Source organism: Pseudophryne corroboree, chromosome 11 (genome assembly GCF_028390025.1).
Source record: "Pseudophryne corroboree isolate aPseCor3 chromosome 11, aPseCor3.hap2, whole genome shotgun sequence".
NCBI classification, from domain to species: domain Eukaryota; kingdom Metazoa; phylum Chordata; class Amphibia; order Anura; family Myobatrachidae; genus Pseudophryne; species Pseudophryne corroboree.
In genome coordinates, this window is record NC_086454.1 from 51,230,027 (window position 1) to 51,251,737 (window position 21,711).

General features: G+C 52.3%; 1 protein-coding gene across 3 annotated transcripts in view; it reads left to right on the plus strand.

The window, feature by feature from the left end:
• The window catches only part of LOC134968725 (embryonic protein UVS.2-like), a 127,295-nt gene that overhangs the window by 61,195 nt on the left and 44,389 nt on the right, over positions 1-21,711 (plus strand). For all 3 annotated transcript variants that reach the window (XM_063944226.1, XM_063944228.1, XM_063944227.1), the window contains exon 5: positions 19,308-19,448. In XM_063944226.1, coding sequence (XP_063800296.1) covers positions 19,308-19,448 — 141 coding nt within the window. The remainder of the gene's footprint in view (positions 1-19,307; positions 19,449-21,711) is intronic.

The window sequence follows — 21,711 nt, forward strand, 5'->3', positions numbered from 1 at the left end:
GGTTGGTTCAAATGAAAAGCTGATACCACCTTAGGAAGAAATTGGGGACGAGTCCTCAATTCCGCCCTATCCATATGGAAAATCAGATAAGGGCTTTTTACATGATAAAGCCGCCAATTCTGACACACGCCTGGCCGAAGCCAAGGCCAACAGCATGACCACTTTCCACGTGAGATATTTTAGTTCCACGGTTTTAAGTGGCTCAAACCAATGTGACTTAAGGAAATCCAACACCACGTTGAGATCCCAAGGTGCCACTGGAGGCACAAAAGGGGGCTGAATATGCAGCACTCCTTTAACAAACGTCTGAACTTCAGGCAGTGAAGCCAGTTCTTTTTGAAAGAAAATCGACAGAGCCGAAATCTGGACCTTAATGGAACCTAATTTGAGGCCCATAGTCACCCCTGACTGTAGGAAGTGCAGAAAACGACCCAGCTGAAATTCCTCCGTTGGGGCCCTTCTGGCCTCACACCACGCAACATATTTTCGCCATATGCGGTGATAATGGTTTGCGGTCACCTCCTTCCTAGCTTTAATCAGCGTAGGGATGACTTCCTCCGGAATGCCCTTTTCTTTTAGGATCCGGTGTTCAACCGCCATGCCGTCAAACGCAGCCGCGGTAAGTCTTGGAACAGACAGGGCCCCTGCTGCAGCAGGTCCTGTCTGAGCGGCAGAGGCCATGGGTCCTCTGAGATCATTTCTTGAAGTTCTGGGTACCAAGCTCTTCTTGGCCAATCCGGAACCACAAGTATAGTTCTTACTCCTCTCCTTCTTATTATTCTCAGTACCTTGGGTATGAGAGGCAGAGGAGGGAACACATAAACCGACTGGTACACCCACGGTGTCACTAGAGCATCCACAGCTATCGCCTGAGGGTCCCTTGACCTGGCGCAATATCTTTTTAGCTTTTTGTTGAGGCGGGACGCCATCATGTCCACCTGTGGCCTTTCCCAACGGAGTACAATCATTTGGAAGACTTCTGGATGAAGTCCCCACTCTCCCGGGTGGAGGTCGTGCCTGCTGAGGAAGTCTGCTTCCCAGTTGTCCACTCCGGGAATGAACACTGCTGACAGTGCTAACACATGATTTTCCGCCCATCGGAGAATCCTTGTGGCTTCTGCCATCGCCATCCTGCTTCTTGTGCCGCCCTGTCGGTTTACATGGGCGACCGCCGTGATGTTGTCTGACTGGATCAGCACCGGCTGGTGTTGAAGCAGGGGTCTTGCCTGACTTAGGGCATTGTAAATGGCCCTTAGTTCCAGAATATTTATGTGTAGGGAAGTCTCCTGACTCGACCATTGTCCCTGGAAGTTTCTTCCCTGTGTGACTGCCCCCCAACCTCGAAGGCTGGCATCCGTGGTCACCAGGATCCAGTCCTGTATGCCGAATCTGCGGCCCTCTAGAAGATGAGCACTCTGCAGCCACCACAGCAGCGACACCCTGGCCCTTGGAGACAGGGTTATCAGCCGATGCATCTGAAGATGCGATCCGGACCACTTGTCCAACAGATCCCACTGAAAGATCCTTGCATGGAACCTTCCGAATGGAATTGCTTCGTAAGAAGCCACCATCTTTCCCAGGACTCGCGTGCAGTGGTGCACCGACACCTGTTTTGGTTTTAGGAGGTCTCTGACTAGAGATGACAACTCCTTGGCCTTCTCCTCCGGGAGAAACACCTTTTTCTGTTCTGTGTCCAGAACCATCCCCAGGAACAGCAGACGCGTTGTAGGAACCAGCTGCGACTTTGGAATATTCAGGATCCAGCCGTGCTGTTGTAGCACTTCCCGAGCTAGTGCTACTCCGATCAACAACTGTTCCCTGGACCTTGCCTTTATAAGGAGATCGTCCAAGTACGGGATAATTAAAACTAGAGATGAGCGGGTTCGGTTCCTCGGAATCCGAACCCGCCCGAACTTCAGGTTTTTTTACACGGGTCTGAGCGACTCGGATCTTCCCGCCTTGCTCGGTTAACCCGAGCGCGCCCGAACGTCATCATCCCGCTGTCGGATTCTCGCGAGGCTCGGATTCTATTGCGAGACTCGGATTCTATATAAGGAGCCGCGCGTCGCCGCCATTTTCACACGTGCATTGAGGACGTGGCTGGCGTCCTCTCCGTTTAGAGTGACTAGAGTACTAGAGAGAGACACAAATTTTGGGGAGCATATAGGAGGAGTACTACTTGCTGCTGATAGTGTGATCAGTGACCAGTGCCACCAGTTTAATTAATCCGTTCTCTGCCTGAAAAAAAACGATACACAGTGTGACACAGTCACACATACCATATCTGTGCTCAGCCCAGTGTGCTGCATCATATACTGTATATCATTATCTGACTGCTGAGTGCTCACTGCTCACACAGGTTAATTGTGGGGGAGACTGGGGAGCAGTTATAGCAGGAGTACATTTAAGTACAGTGCACACTTTTGCTGCCAGAGTGCCACTGCCAGTGTGACTGACCAGTGACCACTGACCACCAGTATTGTGATTGTCTGCTGACCACCAGTATATTGTGATTGTCTGCCTGAAAAAGTTAAACACTCGTCGTGTGGTGTTTTTATAAACGCATTCTGCAGACAGTGTCCAGCAGGTCCGTCATTACATAATATATACCTGTCCGGCTGCAGTACTAGTGTGATATATATATATATATATTTTAATTTTATCTCATTATCATCCAGTCTATATTAGCAGCAGACACAGTACGGTAGTCCACGGCTGTAGCTACCTCTGTGTCGGCAGTCGCTCGTCCATCCATAATTGTATACCACCTACCCGTGGTTTTTTTTTCTATCTTCTTGATACTAGTAGCTTACTTTAGGAGTCTGCAGTGCTGACAGACAGTGTCCAGCAGGTCCGTCATTACATAATATATACCTGTCCGGCTGCAGTACTAGTGTGATATATATATATATATTTTAATTTTATCTCATTATCATCCAGTCTATATTAGCAGCAGACACAGTACGGTAGTCCACGGCTGTAGCTACCTCTGTGTCGGCAGTCGCTCGTCATCCATAAGTATACTAGTATCCATCCATCTCCATTGTTTACCTGAGGTGCCTTTTAGTTGTGCCTATTAAAATATGGAGAACAAAAATGTTGAGGTTCCAAAAATAGGGAAAGATCAAGATCGACTTCCACCTCGTGCTGAAGCTGCTGCCACTAGTCATGGCCGAGACGATGAAATGCCAGCAACGTCGTCTGCCAAGGCCGATGCCCAATGTCATAGTACAGAGCATGTAAAATCCAAAACACCAAATATCAGTAAAAAAAGGACTCAAAAATCTAAAATAAAATCGTCGGAGGAGAAGCGTAAACTTGCCAATATGCCATTTACCACACGGAGTGGCAAGGAACGGCTGAGGCCCTGGCCTATGTTCATGGCTAGTGGTTCAGCTTCACATGAGGATGGAAGCACTCAGCCTCTCGCTAGAAAAATGAAAAGACTCAAGCTGGCAAAAGCACAGCAAAGAACTGTGCGTTCTTCGAAATCCCAAATCCACAAGGAGAGTCCAATTGTGTCGGTTGCGATGCCTGACCTTCCCAACACTGGACATGAAGAGCATGCGCCTTCCACCATTTGCACGCCCCCTGCAAGTGCTGGAAGGAGCACCCGCAGTCCAGTTCCTGATAGTCAGATTGAAGATGTCAGTGTTGAAGTACACCAGGATGAGGAGGATATGGGTGTTGCTGGCGCTGGGGAGGAAATTGACAAGGAGGATTCTGATGGTGAGGTGGTTTGTTTAAGTCAGGCACCCGGGGAGACACCTGTTGTCCGTGGGAGGAATATGGCCATTGACATGCCTGGTCAAAATACCAAAAAAATCAGCTCTTCGGTGTGGAAGTATTTCAACAGAAATGCGGACAACATTTGTCAAGCCGTGTGTTGCCTTTGTCAAGCTGTAATAAGTAGGGGTAAGGACGTTAACCACCTCGGAACATCCTCCCTTATACGTCACCTGCAGCGCATTCATAATAAGTCAGTGACAAGTTCAAAAACTTTGGGCGACAGCGAAAGCAGTCCACTGACCAGTAAATCCCTTCCTCTTGTAACCAAGCTCACGCAAACCACCCCACCAACTCCCTCAGTGTCAATTTCCTCCTTCCCCAGGAATGCCAATAGTCCTGCAGGCCATGTCACTGGCAATTCTGACGAGTCCTCTCCTGCCTGGGATTCCTCCGATGCATCCTTGCGTGTAACGCCTACTGCTGCTGGCGCTGCTGTTGTTGCTGCTGGGAGTCGATGGTCATCCCAGAGGGGAAGTCGGAAGACCACTTGTACTACTTCCAGTAAGCAATTGACTGTCCAACAGTCCTTTGCGAGGAAGATGAAATATCACAGCAGTCATCCTGTTGCAAAGCGGATAACTGAGGCCTTGACAACTATGTTGGTGTTAGATGTGCGTCCGGTATCCGCCGTTAGTTCACAGGGAACTAGACAATTTCTTGAGGTAGTGTGCCCCCGTTACCAAATACCATCTAGGTTCCACTTCTCTAGGCAGGCGATACCGAGAATGTACACGGACGTCAGAAAAAGACTCACCAGTGTCCTAAAAAATGCAGTTGTACCCAATGTCCACTTAACCACGGACATGTGGACAAGTGGAGCAGGGCAGGGTCAGGACTATATGACTGTGACAGCCCACTGGGTAGATGTATGGACTCCCGCCGCAAGAACAGCAGCGGCGGCACCAGTAGCAGCATCTCGCAAACGCCAACTCTTTCCTAGGCAGGCTACGCTTTGTATCACCGGTTTCCAGAATACGCACACAGCTGAAAACCTCTTACGGCAACTGAGGAAGATCATCGCGGAATGGCTTACCCCAATTGGACTCTCCTGTGGATTTGTGGCATCGGACAACGCCAGCAATATTGTGTGTGCATTAAATATGGGCAAATTCCAGCACGTCCCATGTTTTGCACATACCTTGAATTTGGTGGTGCAGAATTTTTTTAAAAACGAGAGGGGCGTGCAAGAGATGCTGTCGGTGGCCAGAAGAATTGCGGGACACTTTTGGCGTACAGGCACCACGTACAGAAGACTGGAGCACCACCAAAAACGCCTGAACCTGCCCTGCCATCATCTGTAGCAAGAAGTGGTAACGAGGTGGAATTCAACCCTATATATGCTTCAGAGGTTGGAGGAGCAGCAAAAGGCCATTCAAGCCTGTACAATTGAGCACGATATAGGAGGTGGAATGCACCTGTCTCAAGCGCAGTGGAGAATGATTTCAACGTTGTGCAAGGTTCTGATGCCCTTTGAACTTGCCACACGTGAAGTCAGTTCAGACACTGCCAGCCTGAGTCAGGTCATTCCCCTCATCAGGCTTTTGCAGAAGAAGCTGGAGACATTGAAGGAGGAGCTAACACTGAGCGATTCCGCTAGGCATGTGGGACTTGTGGATGGAGCCCTTAATTCGCTTAACAAGGATTCACGGGTGGTCAATCTGTTGAAATCAGATCACTACATTTTGGCCACCGTGCTCGATCCTAGATTTAAAACCTACCTTGGATCTCTCTTTCCGGCAGACACAAGTCTGCTGGGGTTCAAAGACCTGCTGGTGAGAAAATTGTCAAGTCAAGCGGAACGCGACCTGTCAACATCTCCTCCTTCACATTCTCCCGCAACTGGGGGTGCGAGGAAAAGGCTCAGAATTCCGAGCCCACCCGCTGGCGGTGATGCAGGGCAGTCTGGAGCGACTGCTGATGCTGACATCTGGTCCGGACTGAAGGACCTGCCAACGATTACGGACATGTCGTCTATTGTCGCTGCATATGATTCTCTCCCCATTGAAAGAATGGTGGAGGATTATATGAGTGACCGCATCCAAGTAGGCACGTCAGACAGTCCGTACTTATACTGGCAGGAAAAAGAGGCAATTTGGAGGCCCTTGCACAAACTGGCTTTATTCTACCTAAGTTGCCCTCCCACAAGTGTGTACTCCGAAAGAGTGTTTAGTGCCGCCGCTCACCTTGTCAGCAATCGGCGTACGAGGTTACATCCAGAAAATGTGGAGAAGATGATGTTCATTAAAATGAATTAAAATCAATTCCTCCGTGGAGACATTGACCAGCAGCAATTGCCTCCACAAAGTACACAGGGAGCTGAGATGGTGGATTCCAGTGGGGACGAATTGATAATCTGTGAGGAGGGGGATGTACACGGTGATATATCGGAGGATGATGATGAGGTGGACATCTTGCCTCTGTAGAGCCAGTTTGTGCAAGGAGAGATTAATTGCTTCTTTTTTGGTGGGGGTCCAAACCAACCCGTCATTTCAGTCACAGTCGTGTGGCAGACCCTGTCACTGAAATGATGGGTTGGTTAAAGTGTGCATGTCCTGTTTATACAACATAAGGGTGGGTGGGAGGGCCCAAGGACAATTCCATCTTGCACCTCTTTTTTCTTTAATTTTTCTTTGCGTCATGTGCTGTTTGGGGAGTATTTTTTTGAAGGGCCATCCTGCGTGACACTGCAGTGCCACTCCTAGATGGGCCAGGTGTTTGTGTCGGCCACTAGGGTCGCTTACCTTACTCACACAGCTACCTCATTGCGCCTCTTTTTTTCTTTGCGTCATGTGCTGTTTGGGGAGTGTTTTTTGGAAGGGCCATCCTGCGTGACACTGCAGTGCCACTCCTAGATGGGCCAGGTGTTTGTGTCGGCCACTAGGGTCGCTTACCTTACTCACACAGCTACCTCATTGCGCCTCTTTTTTTCTTTGCGTCATGTGCTGTTTGGGGAGTGTTTTTTGGAAGGGCCATCCTGCGTGACACTGCAGTGCCACTCCTAGATGGGCCAGGTGTTTGTGTCGGCCACTAGGGTCGCTTAGCTTACTCACACAGTTGCCTCATTGCGCCTCTTTTTTTCTTTGCGTCATGTGCTGTTTGGGGAGTGTTTTTTGGAAGGGCCATCCTGCGTGACACTGCAGTGCCACTCCTAGATGGGCCAGGTGTTTGTGTCGGCCACTAGGGTCGCTTACCTTACTCACACAGCTACCTCATTGCGCCTCTTTTTTTCTTTGCGTCATATGCTGTTTGGGGAGTGTTTTTTTGAAGGGCCATCCTGCGTGACACTGCAGTGCCACTCCTAGATGGGCCAGGTGTTTGTGTCGGCCACTAGGGTCGCTTACCTTACTCACACAGCTACCTCATTGCGCCTCTTTTTTTCTTTGCGTCATGTGCTGTTTGGGGAGTGTTTTTTGGAAGGGCCATCCTGCGTGACACTGCAGTGCCACTCCTAGATGGGCCAGGTGTTTGTGTCGGCCACTAGGGTCGCTTATCTTACTCACACAGCTACCTCATTGCGCCTCTTTTTTTCTTTGCGTCATGTGCTGTTTGGGGAGTGTTTTTTGGAAGGGCCATCCTGCGTGACACTGCAGTGCCACTCCTAGATGGGCCAGGTGTTTGTGTCGGCCACTAGGGTCGCTTACCTTACTCACACAGCTACCTCATTGCGCCTCTTTTTTTCTTTGCGTCATGTGCTGTTTGGGGAGTGTTTTTTGGAAGGGCCATCCTGCGTGACACTGCAGTGCCACTCCTAGATGGGCCAGGTGTTTGTGTCGGCCACTAGGGTCGCTTAGCTTACTCACACAGTTGCCTCATTGCGCCTCTTTTTTTCTTTGCGTCATGTGCTGTTTGGGGAGTGTTTTTTGGAAGGGCCATCCTGCGTGACACTGCAGTGCCACTCCTAGATGGGCCAGGTGTTTGTGTCGGCCACTAGGGTCGCTTAGCTTACTCACACAGTTACCTCATTGCGCCTCTTTTTTTCTTTGCATCATGTGCTGTTTGGGGAGTGTTTTTTGGAAGGGCCATCCTGCGTGACACTGCAGTGCCACTCCTAGATGGGCCAGGTGTTTGTGTCGGCCACTAGGGTCGCTTAGCTTACTCACACAGCTACCTCATTGCGCCTCTTTTTTTCTTTGCGTCATGTGCTGTTTGGGGAGTGTTTTTTGGAAGGGCCATCCTGCGTGACACTGCAGTGACACTCCTAGATGGGCCAGGTGTTTGTGTCGGCCACTAGGGTCGCTTACCTTACTCACACAGCTACCTCATTGCGCCTCTTTTTTTCTTTGCGTCATGTGCTGTTTGGGAAGTGTTTTTTGGAAGGGCCATCCTGCGTGACACTGCAGTGACACTCCTAGATGGGCCAGGTGTTTGTGTCGGCCCCTAGGGTCGCTTAGCTTACTCACACAGCTACCTCATTGCGCCTCTTTTTTTCTTTGCGTCATGTGCTGTTTGGGGAGTGTTTTTTTTGGAAGGGCCATCCTGCGTGACACTGCAGTGCCACTCCTAGATGGGCCAGGTGTTTGTGTCGGCCACTAGGGTCGCTTAGCTTAGTCATCCAGCGACCTCGGTGCAAATTTTAGGACTAAAAATAATATTGTGAGGTGTGAGGTGTTCAGAATAGACTGAAAATGAGTGGAAATTATGTTTTTTGAGGTTAATAATACTTTGGGATCAAAATGACCCCCAAATTCTATGATTTAAGCTGTTTTTTAGTGTTTTTTGAAAAAAACACCCGAATCCAAAACACACCCGAATCCGACAAAAAAAATTCGGTGAGGTTTTGCCAAAACGCGGTGGAACCCAAAACACGGCCGCGGAACCGAACCAAAAACCAAAACACAAAACCCGAAAAATTTCAAGTGCACATCTCTAATTAAAACTCCCTTTTTCCGAAGGAGTATCATCATTTCGGCCATTACCTTGGTAAATACCCTCGGTGCCGTGGACAGACCAAACGGCAACGTCTGGAATTGTTATAAGCCGCTCATAACTTTATTGTGATTACATAAACCTTTTACTTAAGCTAGCTTATCACTAAATAAAACCACACCACACACTGAAATAAAGACACGGACACAGTAGCTGGAGTTAAAGGTCAGACGATGTTTATTAATCGCTGACCAACTCTTTAAACTAATAATTGAGGCCGAATTAGAATTGAATATATATTAACTTTAGTTTGGAGGATGGCAAACAGAAAACCGCTGCCAAACACCAGCACCCGTCACCTAGATGACAAACCACCAAACCAAGGAGGGGAGTACACATACCCCGCCTCCTTCCCGCATAACCCGCATTGTGCTGGCCTTACCCCTCTTTCTCTGGCAAACGTTCGGTTCCCGCAGGGGAACGTCTAAATGTCCAACCGCAAGAAAAGGACACACCTGCCGTCCATTTAAAGAGGGAGCCCCACAATGACCACTTATGCCTGTGTGACAGCTGGTTGGCAGCGATTTCCCGCCAATCTGGCTTTCAATAGCCCACAGCAAGAACAAAAAACGTAGACGCATTCTGGGAGGGCGGGCGGGCATAAACTGAAAGGCAAGAGGGAGTCTAGCAAGATGGCCACCCCCTATATACTAACCTAAGACCCTCCTCTTCATCCTGATGCACAACCCCTTAAACCAATAGGAAAAAACCAACCGGGAAAACTGATCTGCCTAGCAACTGCTTAGTCATTTAACAACCAATCACAAAAAGTTGATCGCTTATATGGCCTCAGGCTTATGCAGCCTTCAGCTTATCTAAGCCGCTCATAACTTTATTGTGATTACATAAACCTTTTACTTAAGCTAGCTTATCACTAAATAAAACCACACCACACACTGAAATAAAGACACGGACACAGTAGCTGGAGTTAAAGGTCAGACGATGTTTATTAATCGCTGACCAACTCTTTAAACTAATAATTGAGGCCGAATTAGAATTGAATATATATTAACTTTAGTTTGGAGGATGGCAAACAGAAAACCGCTGCCAAACACCAGCACCCGTCACCTAGATGACAAACCACCAAACCAAGGAGGGGAGTACACATACCCCGCCTCCTTCCCGCATAACCCGCATTGTGCTGGCCTTACCCCTCTTTCTCTGGCAAACGTTCGGTTCCCGCAGGGGAACGTCTAAATGTCCAACCGCAAGAAAAGGACACACCTGCCGTCCATTTAAAGAGGGAGCCCCACAATGACCACTTATGCCTGTGTGACAGCTGGTTGGCAGCGATTTCCCGCCACCAAGGTTTTCCAAACCGCCACCGCCATCCGCAAACAGAACCTTAACCAACCAGAAACTAACTAGCTCTAACGAAAAAGACCGAAAATATCTTCCAGAAAAAACTGCACTCCTTCCGGAGAAAGGTGAACCCCATCGTCTCTATAGAACTGCCTGTTCCGCAGCACCAGCAGAGGATGCTTAATTGCCACTCCGCCTATGGCCTTGACAAACAGAGACACCGTCGAGTTCACCTTTTTGCGTGCTTTCTCCAGCGCCGAGAAACGCACCGCACCACGCCAATGGAAACGGGGCACCATTTCCGACCAGACAATGCATACCCCAGGCCAGTGACAACGTATCGCCACCACATCCGCCTTTATAGACAAAATCAAGTCTATGCCTTTAACTCGGCCCAGATCATTACCACCCAGATGAATGATAATACAACTGGGGCGACCCCAGCGGCGCTCCCTAGAAAAAAGGACGAGCAACAAATCACCCCATAACATGCCCCTAACACCTAACCATCTAAATTGCCGGGACCCAAAAATCTCAGTCGCCCTAGATGCCATGGGATGTTTCTCCGCCCAAAAAACATATGAATGACCAACCATCCATATGTGGTCTCCAAAATTGCTGACAGCTGTAAAAGAAAATATCCTAATGTCAGATTATGCACATAATCTGTAACTTAAACACAACGTAACCAATAAAACCCAAGTGAAGGAGAAAACTCAAAAAACCTCCCGTGGACCTTGGTAGAACAGCCAATTGAAATTAGGCCCCCTCGGAGGAAAAATTTTAAAAATTCGCTTCACACCCTCGATTCCTGAACAGTAAGCGTTCAAAAACCGACGAGTAAACACGTTTTTGGGTTAGCGCAACAGGCGCACTTATAACTTATCTATACGGACATAGGACTTATAGGAGGCCGACTTCCAGCGACCCAACTCCCGAATAGCCGCTGGTGATGAACCAGCGGCCGCCGCATGGGTAGCCGCCACAATCCGAAAGGAATGAGTACCGAAGTCCGCCTCCTGCAAGCCCAACGCCGTCAAACATTTCTTGAACACCGATGAGAACTGAAACTTTGTCAGAGGGTCCAACTGCGCGTGCACCAGCAACTGGTTGCCCCCCGGAGGTCTTAACCGCACATACTCTTGCGTCAACCGCAGCGGGCTAACGCCCATACCTCCCTGAGCCTCCAAGGACAACCAGCGACCCCGACCTGTTTGATCTGTCTTGGACCGCACAATCCTACAGAGCAACAGGCCCTCCTGCAAGCGCACATTCTCGTAGAGCAGACCCGATTCCCGGGACGCCTTGCTGCTCGCCACTAGCTCGCTCACCCGAAAAGCCCCGAAAAAGGCCAGGGCATACGCGCTACTAAACAATGCCACCTCAAATTCCGAGGACGCAATCCGAGGTAGCACACGCAGCAATTCCGCTAGCAGCTGCAACGTTATAGGCCTACGTGAATCCGCAGGCGCCGGGTGCAACCTAGCCCAACCTTTCAGCGCTCTGGAAAGGACAAACGACCCCGTGGGGTCCGTTGTCCCGTGGAGTCGCGAGTGAAAGGCGATGCCCGCAAGGGCAGTAGCCATGGCCGCTTTTGACCTACCGTTTTGGTAATGCTCCCAAACAAAGGTCAACAGGGCGTCGGCCGAGGACTCACCTGCTACCCCGTACCTACTCTGAAAGGCTGACCAATCCCGCCATGCAGCATCATACGCTCGTAGCGTAGAGGGAGCCAGTGCACACCTGGCCAACGCCGTTAAACCGCTTCGACCATCTGCCAGACAGAAGGTGGGCACTGTAACCCCTCTGCCTCCGCTCCCGGAACCAACGTCCTGAATTTGTCAAACTGGAACCGGGACAATGCATCCGCAATTCCATTGTCAACTCCAGGTACGTGGCGAGCCCTAAAATTAATATTGCGCTGCAAACAAACCAACACTAAATGCCTTAGCAATCGCAGCGCCTGCGGAGATGAGGAACGCTGGTTATTAATCGCATGCACTACCCCTAAGTTGTCGCAAAGAAACAAAATGTCCCTATTTGCGAACCGTCCGGCCCATAACTCAAGCGCCACTAAGATCGGGAACAATTCCAGCAGAAGCAGGTTCTTGGTAAACCCACGCGTTACCCAAGATGCCGGCCAGGCCGCAGCGCACCATGAGCCAGCGAAGAACGCGCCGAAACCTCGACTGCCTGAAGCATCCGTGAACAACTGCAGCTGCTTACTGGAACAACAAGGAGCGGGCCACAACACTTCCCTGTTGAAGGACACCAGGAACGAGACCCAAATCCGCAAATCATCCTTGATCTCGCGGGAAAGGTACACGGAGTGATTCTGTCGAACCGTCCCCGCGGTGGCCCGCTCAAGTTTGCAACAGAAAATCCCACCCATGGGGATAATCCGACACGCAAAATTGAGAGAACCAAGCAAGGACTGCACCTGTTTAAGCCGAACCCTGCGTTTTCCTAAACAGTCTGTAATCAAACCCAATAGTTTCCGCACCTTATCCTCGGGCAAGCGACAGCACCCCCCTACCGTGTCAATCTCGATACCTAAATAGCTAAGACAAGTGCAAGGACCCTCGCACTTATCCTGCGCAACCGGTACCCCTAAAGCGCAGAATAACGACCTGGCCACCGAGAGAATGTCCCCACAGACCGAACTGTCTCCGGGGCCTACAAAAAGAAAGTCATCCAGGTAGTGAGCCACCCCCATCTGCCCGGAGGCGGTCTGGACGCACCAGTGCAAAAACGTGCTAAAGCACTCAAAGTAGGCGCAGGAGACAGAGCAACCCATGGGGAGACACCGATCGACGTAGAATTCGCCCCCTATTTTGAAACCCAGAAACCGCAGGGAATCTGGGTGTAGCGGGAGTAGCCGAAAGGCCGACTCCACGTCCAATTTTGCCAACAGACTCCCCGGACCACAATCCCGCACTAATCGCAGCGCGTCGTCAAACGACTGATATCGAACTCTGCATTGGGCTTCCGGGATAGCGTCGTTGACCGACAGCCCCGGCGGGTGCGACAAGTGCTGTATCAAACGAAACTTACCTATGGCCTTCTTGGGCACTACCCCTACTGGGGAAATGCACAAGGAGGGCAACGGGGAAAGGGCGTAGGGCCCAGCCATGCGCCCCAGCCCAATCTCCCCGTCAACCTTCCGCCGGACTTCCTGCGGGAATTCCCGAGCCGATCTCAAATTCTGGCGTGCAACCACATACACCGAATCCGGGATTGGCAAACGAAAACCGTGCTGAAAGCCCTGCAAGAGAAACGATGCCGCCGACTCATCGGGGTACAAGGTAAGCCAGCGCTGCAACTCGGGAACTATAATCGGGGAGAAGGCCTTACTTGCCAATTCCACCGGCCTCGGTGGAAGCGGCAGGCTTACCGCCTGTCGCCGCGGTGCATTCCTTGGCCGGGTGACTGGCTCCGCACAACCTGCATGAGTGGCGAAAACGACAGCCCGTTCCTTTGCCGCATTTGCCGTCGTTGTAGGCAAAGCACTTGCCTTTTCCCGTCAATCGAGAAGCCACCGCCCCGGCCGCCCCGGGCTTCTTGGCCGTGACGTCCGGGGTGGGTTTGACCTGCTGCGTGACCTCCAACCACACCTCAACATCCTTAAAACCCGCGGGCAGGATGGGGTTGCCATCCTGATTGCGACGAAACTTCTCGTCGTAATCCCGCCACGCGGAACCCTTGGATTTTAAGTACATATCGTGTACTAAAAACAAATATTTCACCAAGTTGGCATACTCCGCGGGACGCGATTCCGTGTAGCAAGCCATGAACACCAAAAACCCACGCAGCCACTGGTGAAAATTGCGAAACGCATTTTCCCCAATACCACCCGGTTTCTTGGCCGCGTCAAAACCCTGCCGCATTTCCTCTGTAAGGGTGAATATGTCTACATACTTCCCCTTACGTATTTTTTCCCGCATGCGCTTACGAACCCCTCTTGTCACTGCCGTGTTGGCGCAATGTACCATCTCGCCGTAACGGGGAGGGTCGGAGGGGACCACCTGCGCAGGAGCGGCCACCCTGTGCGCCTCCTTGGCCATTCGCCGCGCGATGAGCCTAGCTAATTTACGCGGGCGCCGCGGAGAGCCGGATGATACGCTGCTAGAAGACGAGGAACTACAAGTTGAAACGTGTAAAGGAATATTTAGCTCACCGGAGTTTGAAGGACCCGGAACCGCGTCGTCCGCTGCACCCGCCTCCGCTGATGGCCGTACCTCCACGTTCGCAGTCGCGCTTGTCCGTGACCTTCGCCTCGTGACGGGCGTAGCCCCTGAATTAGACGGAACCTGCAAGGGAGAAAAAGAGGGGACAACCGGCACCGGGGGAACCAGAACATCATTAACACTTGTCCGCAAATGCGGAGGCGGAGAGCCCGTCCCCCCGTTCCGTGGCGGATGGCCGCCCGGCAGCTGCAGGGAGGGGGCCCCCGCCGAGGTGTACCCGATCGACTGCGTAAAGGCTGACCCGCTCACTGCACCGAAACTCGCGGGGTAAGACGGCCGCCACGCCGTATGCGGCGGGCAGCCGCCCGCCCCCGCCCATCTGTATGACACCGGAAGGAACTGAGGGGGCGCCGCGAGAGGGGGCCAACTCTGTGCCACCTGATACCCACCGCCCGGTGCCTGCCCTGACTGCAGGCCCGCAAAGGCCGGCAAGGGCACCGCGACTCGGGGGCCACCGACCGACCACGTGGACTGCACGCCGGCGCCCGCGCTGGCCCCGTGCGGGGAAAACTGTGTGCCGGACACCGTCATGAAGCCCATGGAAGGCATGCTGGCGGCTAAGGGGAATGCTGGAGCCGGAGGCCACGCAAAACCCCCGGGGAAGGACTGGCTCCCCGCGAAGCCTTGCTGCGCTGCTACCGAAAGCGCCCCGCCGGGCGTCATATAAGCCGCCGAGACGGATGTCTGTGTGGACCCAAACTGAAAAGGACCGGGAAGGGCGTGGAGAGGGGTTTGAAAACCGACGAGCGGGGGCGCCGTTAATGGCGTCGGGGCGTCTGACACCCAGGAGGAGCCCGAGCAGGCCACCGAGGCCGGGGGAAAACCCTGCCATGTGACTGCCGCCGGGGCGGGTGTGGCGGCCGCCGCTGCCACGTCCCCCGCCCCGGCGACACTAGGCCCAAACGGCCCAATATTATTTAAATTGAGGTGCGGTGTGCTAAACCCCCCGCTGGAGGGGGGTAGTATGGGGCCCTGTATTGTCCCGGGGACAGCGGGAGCCGCTACCCGCTGCCCTGGGCTCATATCCCCCAGCTGCATATTGACCCCCCCCTCGCCCCCCGCAGCTCTGCCGCGGCCGTCCGGCACAGCTTGTGCCCCCAGGACGCCGCCGAGAGCCGACCGCGGGGATGGAGGAGGAGGGCCGGAGGCACTTATGGAAGGAGGGAGGGAAGTCGTTTCGCCCGCGGGAGGCGCCGGGGAGCGCGGCCCAGCCGGACCGCGCGCACCCGCGCCACGTGCAGAGCGGCCGCCGGCCGCCGGAGGGGAAGTGCTGCAGACGCCCGAGGCAGGAGGGAGAGGAGAGGCCCGTCCCGCTGCGAGCGCCGGGACGCGCGGCCCGGCCGAGCCGCGCGCATCGGCACCACGTGACGAGCGGCCGCTGGCCGCCCGTCTCCGTGCGGCAGGGGAGCGGGCTGTAACTGCCCGTCCCCGCCGCCTGTCTGAAACAGGGGGAAGTCCTCTCTGTGGCGCAACGCTCGGGGAGCGGGAGCGGAAGGCGCTCCCCGCATCCACGAGGCGCCGGGGGGGGGGAGCTGCACGTTTTGGACGAGGCATGGCAGAGGGGGGAGAATCTGCAAAAGTAGACAATGACACGCAGAGAGGGGGCACAGCACTGTATAATGCCCTAGAGAAGGCAAATGAAATTCAAAAAAAACAAAAAAAAAACAAAAACAATTTACAGGCAGTGAAAATAAGCAATAGTACTTATCCTTCCTGGGGCATAAACTGAAAGGCAAGAGGGAGTCTAGCAAGATGGCCACCCCCTATATACTAACCTAAGACCCTCCTCTTCATCCTGATGCACAACCCCTTAAACCAATAGGAAAAAACCAACCGGGAAAACTGATCTGCCTAGCAACTGCTTAGTCATTTAACAACCAATCACAAAAAGTTGATCGCTTATATGGCCTCAGGCTTATGCAGCCTTCAGCTTATCATGACAGTCCTGTACCACAAATCTGAGGTACTCCTGGTGAGGAGGGTAAAAGGGGACATGCAGGTAAGCATCGTTGATGTCCAGTGAGACCATGTAATCCCCCTCGTCCAGGCTTGCAATCACCGCCCTGAGCGATTCCATCTTGAACTTGAACCTTCTTATATAAGTGTTCAAGGATTTTAAATTTAAAATGGGTCTCACCGAACCGTCCGGTTTCGGTACCACAAACATTGTGGAATAGTAACCCCATCCTTGTTGAAGGAGGGGTACCTTGATTATCACCTGCTGAAAATACAGCTTGTGAATCGCCTCCAGCACTGCCTCCCTGTCCGGGGGAGCTGTCGGCAAGGCAGATTTGAGGAAACGGCGAGGGGGAGACGTCTCGAATTCCAGCTTGTACCCCTGAGATACTACTTGTAGAATCCAGGGATCCACCCGTGAGCCAGCCCACTGGTCGCTGAAGTTCTTGAGACGGGCCCCCACCGTACCTGGCTCCACCTGTGGAGCCCCAGCGTCATGCGGTGGACTTAGAGGAAGCGGGGGAGGACTTTTGTTCCTGGGAACTGGCTGTATGTTGCAGCTTTTTCCCTCTACCTCTGCCTCTGGGCAGAAAGGACGCGCCTCTAACCCGCTTGCCTTTCTGGGGCCGAAAGGACTGTACCTGATAATACGGTGCTTTCTTTGGCTGTGAGGGAACATGGGGTAAAAATGCTGACTTCCCAGCTGTCGCTGTGGAAACGAGGTCCGAGAGACCATCCCCAAACAACTCCTCACCCTTGTAAGGCAAAACTTCCATGTGCCTTTTAGAATCTGCATCTCCTGTCCACTGCCGAGTCCACAATCCTCTCCTGGCAGAAATGGACATTGCGTTTATTTTAGATGCCAGCCGGCAAATATCCCTCTGTGCATCTCTCATGTATAAGACAGCGTCTTTAATATGCTCTACGGTTAGCAATATAGTGTCCCTGTCTAGGGTATCAATGTTTTCCGACAGGAAATCTGACCACGCAGCTGCAGCACTGCACATCCATGCTGAAGCAATAGCCGGTCTCAGTATAATTCCTGAGTGTGTATATACAGACTTCAGGATAGCCTCCTGCTTTCTATCCGCAGGCTCCTTTAGGGCGGCCGTGTCCGGAGACGGTAGTGCCACCTTTTTTGACAGACGCGTGAGCGCTTTATCCACCCTAGGGGATGTCTCCCAACGTGACCTGTCCTCTGGCGGGAAAGGGTACGCCATTAGTAACTTGTTAGAAATTACCAGTTTCTTATTGGGGGAAGCCCACGCTTCTTCACACACTTCATTTAATTCATCAGATGGGGGAAAAACCACTGGTAGCTTTTTCTCCCCAAACATAATACCCTTTTTTGTGGTACCTGTGGTAATATCAGAAATGTGCAACACATTTTTCATTGCCGTAATCATATAACGAGTGGCTCTATTGGAATGTACACTAGTCTCATCGTCGTCGACACTGGAGTCAGTATCCGTGTCGACATCTGTGTCTGCCATCTGAGGTAGTGGGCGTTTTAGAGCCCCTGATGGCTTTTGAGACGCCTGGGCAGGCACAGGCAGAGAAGCCGGCTGTCCCACATCTGTTATGTCGTCAAACCTTTTATGTAAGGAGTTGACACTGTCGCGTAATTCCTTCCACATGTCCATCCATTCAGGTGTCGACCCCGCAGGGGGTGACATCACATTTATCGGCACCTGCTCCGCCTCCACATAAGCCTCCTCATCAAACATGTCGACACAGCCGTACCGACACACCGCACACACACAGGGAATGCTCTGACTGAGGACAGGACCCCACAAAGTCCTTTGGGGAGACAGAGAGAGAGTATGCCAGCACACACCAGAGCGCTATATAATGCAGGGATACACACTACACACAGTGATTTTTCCCCTATAGCTGCTATAATACACAGTTTGCGCCTAAATTTTGTGCACACCCTCTCTTTTTTACCCTATTGAGCCTGGAAACTGCAGGGGAGAGCCTTGGGAGCGTCCTTCCAGCGGAGCTGTGAGAGGAAATGGCGCCAGTGTGCTGATGGAGATAGCCCCTTCACGACGGACTTCTCCCGCTTTTTTCAGGATATTTTTGGCAGGGGATTTTACACATATATAGTCTTACTGACTATATTATGTGTTTATTTGCCAAGCTAAGGTTCACTTATTGCAGCCCAGGGCGCCCCCCCCCCCCAGCGCCCTGCACCCATCAGTGACCGGAGTGTGTGGTGTGCATGGGGAGCAATGGCGCACAGCTGCAGTGCTGTGCGCTACCTTAATGAAGACCGGAGTCTTCTGCCGCCTATTTCCTGGACGTTCTTCTTGCTTCTGGCTCTGCAAGGGGGACGGCGGCGCGGCTCCGAGACCGAACGACCGAGGCTGGGCCTGTGTTCGATCCCTCTGGAGCTAATGGTGTCCAGTAGCCTAAGAAGCCCAAGCTAGCTGCAAGCAGGTAGGTTCACTTATTCTCCCCTCAGTCCCTCGTAGCAGTGAGTCTGTTGCCAGCAGATCTCACTGAAAATAAAAAACCTAAATATACTTTCTTTTCTAAGAGCTCAGGAGAGCCCCTAGTGTGCAACCAGCTCGGCCATGCACAAAATTCTAACTGAGGTCTGGAGGAGGGGCATAGAGGGAGGAGCCAGTGCACACCAGGTAGTCCTAAATCTTTCTTAGTTGTGCCCAGTCTCCTGCGGAGCCGCTATTCCCCATGGTCCTTATGGAGTCCCCAGCATCCACTAGGACGTCAGAGAAAAAGTAATAATTAGTGTTTTTTTCTTTATTATTCAATTAAATTGGCTATCATCAAATGAGGGCTTATAACCAATCAATAAAAATAATAAAATTAGGCAGGCGGGGGGTGGCCGTCACTGTTGTGCCTAGGGGCGTCCTCACCCCTAAATCCTATAGTAAAGGAAGAAAAGGTGGAAGGAACTGGGGGCCAATGGTGAAGGTTTCGGGGGCCCCCTGTTGCTCCTCACCAGTATATAGCCATAGCCCATTATGTGCATTCATTCCTGGCCCCGAGCTATCACATGATTAATGCATTTCCTGCATTGTTACAATTGTCAGAAAGTCTGACTTGTGTTTGTGTTTCCAGATAACAAGATGTTGATCCATGAGGGTGACATAGCTGTAGGGATCGGTCGCAGTGCCATCAAGTGTGGTGGGGATACCTGCAGATGGAGCAAGAACAGCACTGGAACGGTCATTGTGCCATATACCATCTCTTCTGACTTCAGTAAGTATACTGACAGCACTGACAGTACTGGTTATATAACACTGGGACTCAATAAGCAGGGGTAGGATGCTAGGTAAATTTACATGGAACTGCATATTTTATATCTCCTATATGAGTGTTATAAAGCTCTATATGGATTTATATATTATTATTATTATTATTATTATTATTACCACCATCAAGAATTTTCCGAGCACGGTACTGAGCAAAGGGGTGGTCTTCTGTATGCCGAATGTCGGGATCCCGGCGCACAGTATACCGGCGCCGGAATCCCGACACCCAGCATACTGACAACTATTCTGCCTCGTGGGGGTCCACGACCCCCCTGGAGGGAGAATAAAATAGTGTGCGCAACCGTGCCCGCAGCGTGGCGAGCGCAGCGAGCCCGCAAGGGGCTCCTTTGCGCTTGCCACGCTGTCGGTATGCCGGCGGTCGGGCTCCCGGCGCCGGTATGCTGGGCGCCGGGAGCCCGACCGCCAGCATACCGTACGACAGTGACACCCGAGCAAAGATACAAAGCTAGGGAAACAAAGTAACATATTAATATAAATACATGATGACAAGTTTAGGCATACAGTAGTTATAGCTATTGGCTGAGCTAGTGAGCCTAAGGGGAGGGATAAAACAAAGAGGTAGGAGGACCCTGCTTCTGAGACTTTACATTCTCAAAGGGAAGGGAACGAGTAGGGGAATTGTGGAGTTATGGATGGAGTAGGAAAATAATGGATCAGGCAAACACCTATTAAGCTAGGGTGAGTGAGTGAGTGAGTGAGTGAGTGAGTGAGTGAGTGAGTGAGTGAGTGAGTGAGTTGAGAGGAAGCATTTGAAGCAATGAAGGTTGGGTTAGAGTCTGAAAGAGTGAGGCAGAGTGTTCCATAGCTTAAGGGCAGGACGGGAGAAGTCTTGGAGGTGGGAGTGAGAGGTGGTAACCAGTGAAGTGAGAGGTGGTGGACACCAGCTGATTGGACAGAGCCTGAAGGGAGTGTGGAGGGAAATAAAGTTGGAGATTTAGGAGGGAGAGGCGAGTGTAAGTGCTGTGTAGGGGAGTGAGGTGTAGGGGATCGGAAGCCAGCATAGGGATTGGCAAAGAGGGGAGACAGAGCGGCATTAAAAAAGGAGCAATTCGTTCTAGATAGATATATAATCAGTAGCGGCTCTTGCCACGGGCAAGCAGGCTTTTTGCCCGGGACGGCGCTACCCTGAGGGCACCGCCGTGGCAAGAGCCGCTACTGCTCCTCCTTCCCTCCCCGCTCCCCGGCTGCAGCGAGCGCTGTGTGCGCCCGCTACAGCCGGCATCACTGACTGACGCTAGAGGTCAAAATTGCCCCCTAGTGTCAGTGCGGCGCTGCTATGGGAGAGATGTCATTACGTCTCTCCCATAGAGCGGAGCTGACGCCCGGAGACAGCAGCAGCGGCAGCAGCGGTCCGGAAACAGGAGCGAGGCTGGTAAGTATTTTCTTTTTTCTTTTAGGTTTTGAAAGCGTCGCTACTACTGGGGGCACAGCTACAAGGGGCCCTATCACTGGGGGCACTTCTACAAGGGGCCCTATCACTGGGGGCACAGCTACAAGGGGCACAACTACAGAGGGCACATACAGGGGGCACTGCAACAGGGGGAACAGCTACTGGGGGTATTACTACAGGGGGCACATACTGGGGGCACTACTACAGCGGGCACAGCTACAAAGGGCACAGCTACTGGGGGCACTACTACAGGGGGAACAGCTACAGAGGGCACATACTGGGGGCACTGCTACTGGGGGCACTACTACAGGGGGCACAGCTACAGAGGGCACATACTGGGGGCACTGCTACTGGGGGCACTACTACAGGGGGCACAGCTACTGGGGGCAAATCTACAGGGGGCCCATACTGGGGGCACTGCTACAAGGGGAACAGCTACTGGGGGCATATCTACAGGGGACACATGCTGGGGCACTGCTACAGGGGGAACAGCTACTGGGGGCACTGCTACAAGGGGAACAGCTACTGGGGGCACTACTACAGGGGGCACAGCTACTGGGGGCATATCTACAGGGGGCACATGCTGGGGCACTGCTACAGGGGGAACAGCTACTGGGGGCACTTCTACAGGGGGAACAGCTACTGGGGGCACTGCTACAGGGGGAACAGCTACTGGGGGCACAACTACAGGGGGACCAGCTACTGGGGGCAAATTAACTGGGGGCACAGCTACTGGGTGCAAATCTACAGGGGGCACAGCTACAGGGGGAAAATCAACCGGGGGGCACAACTACTTGGG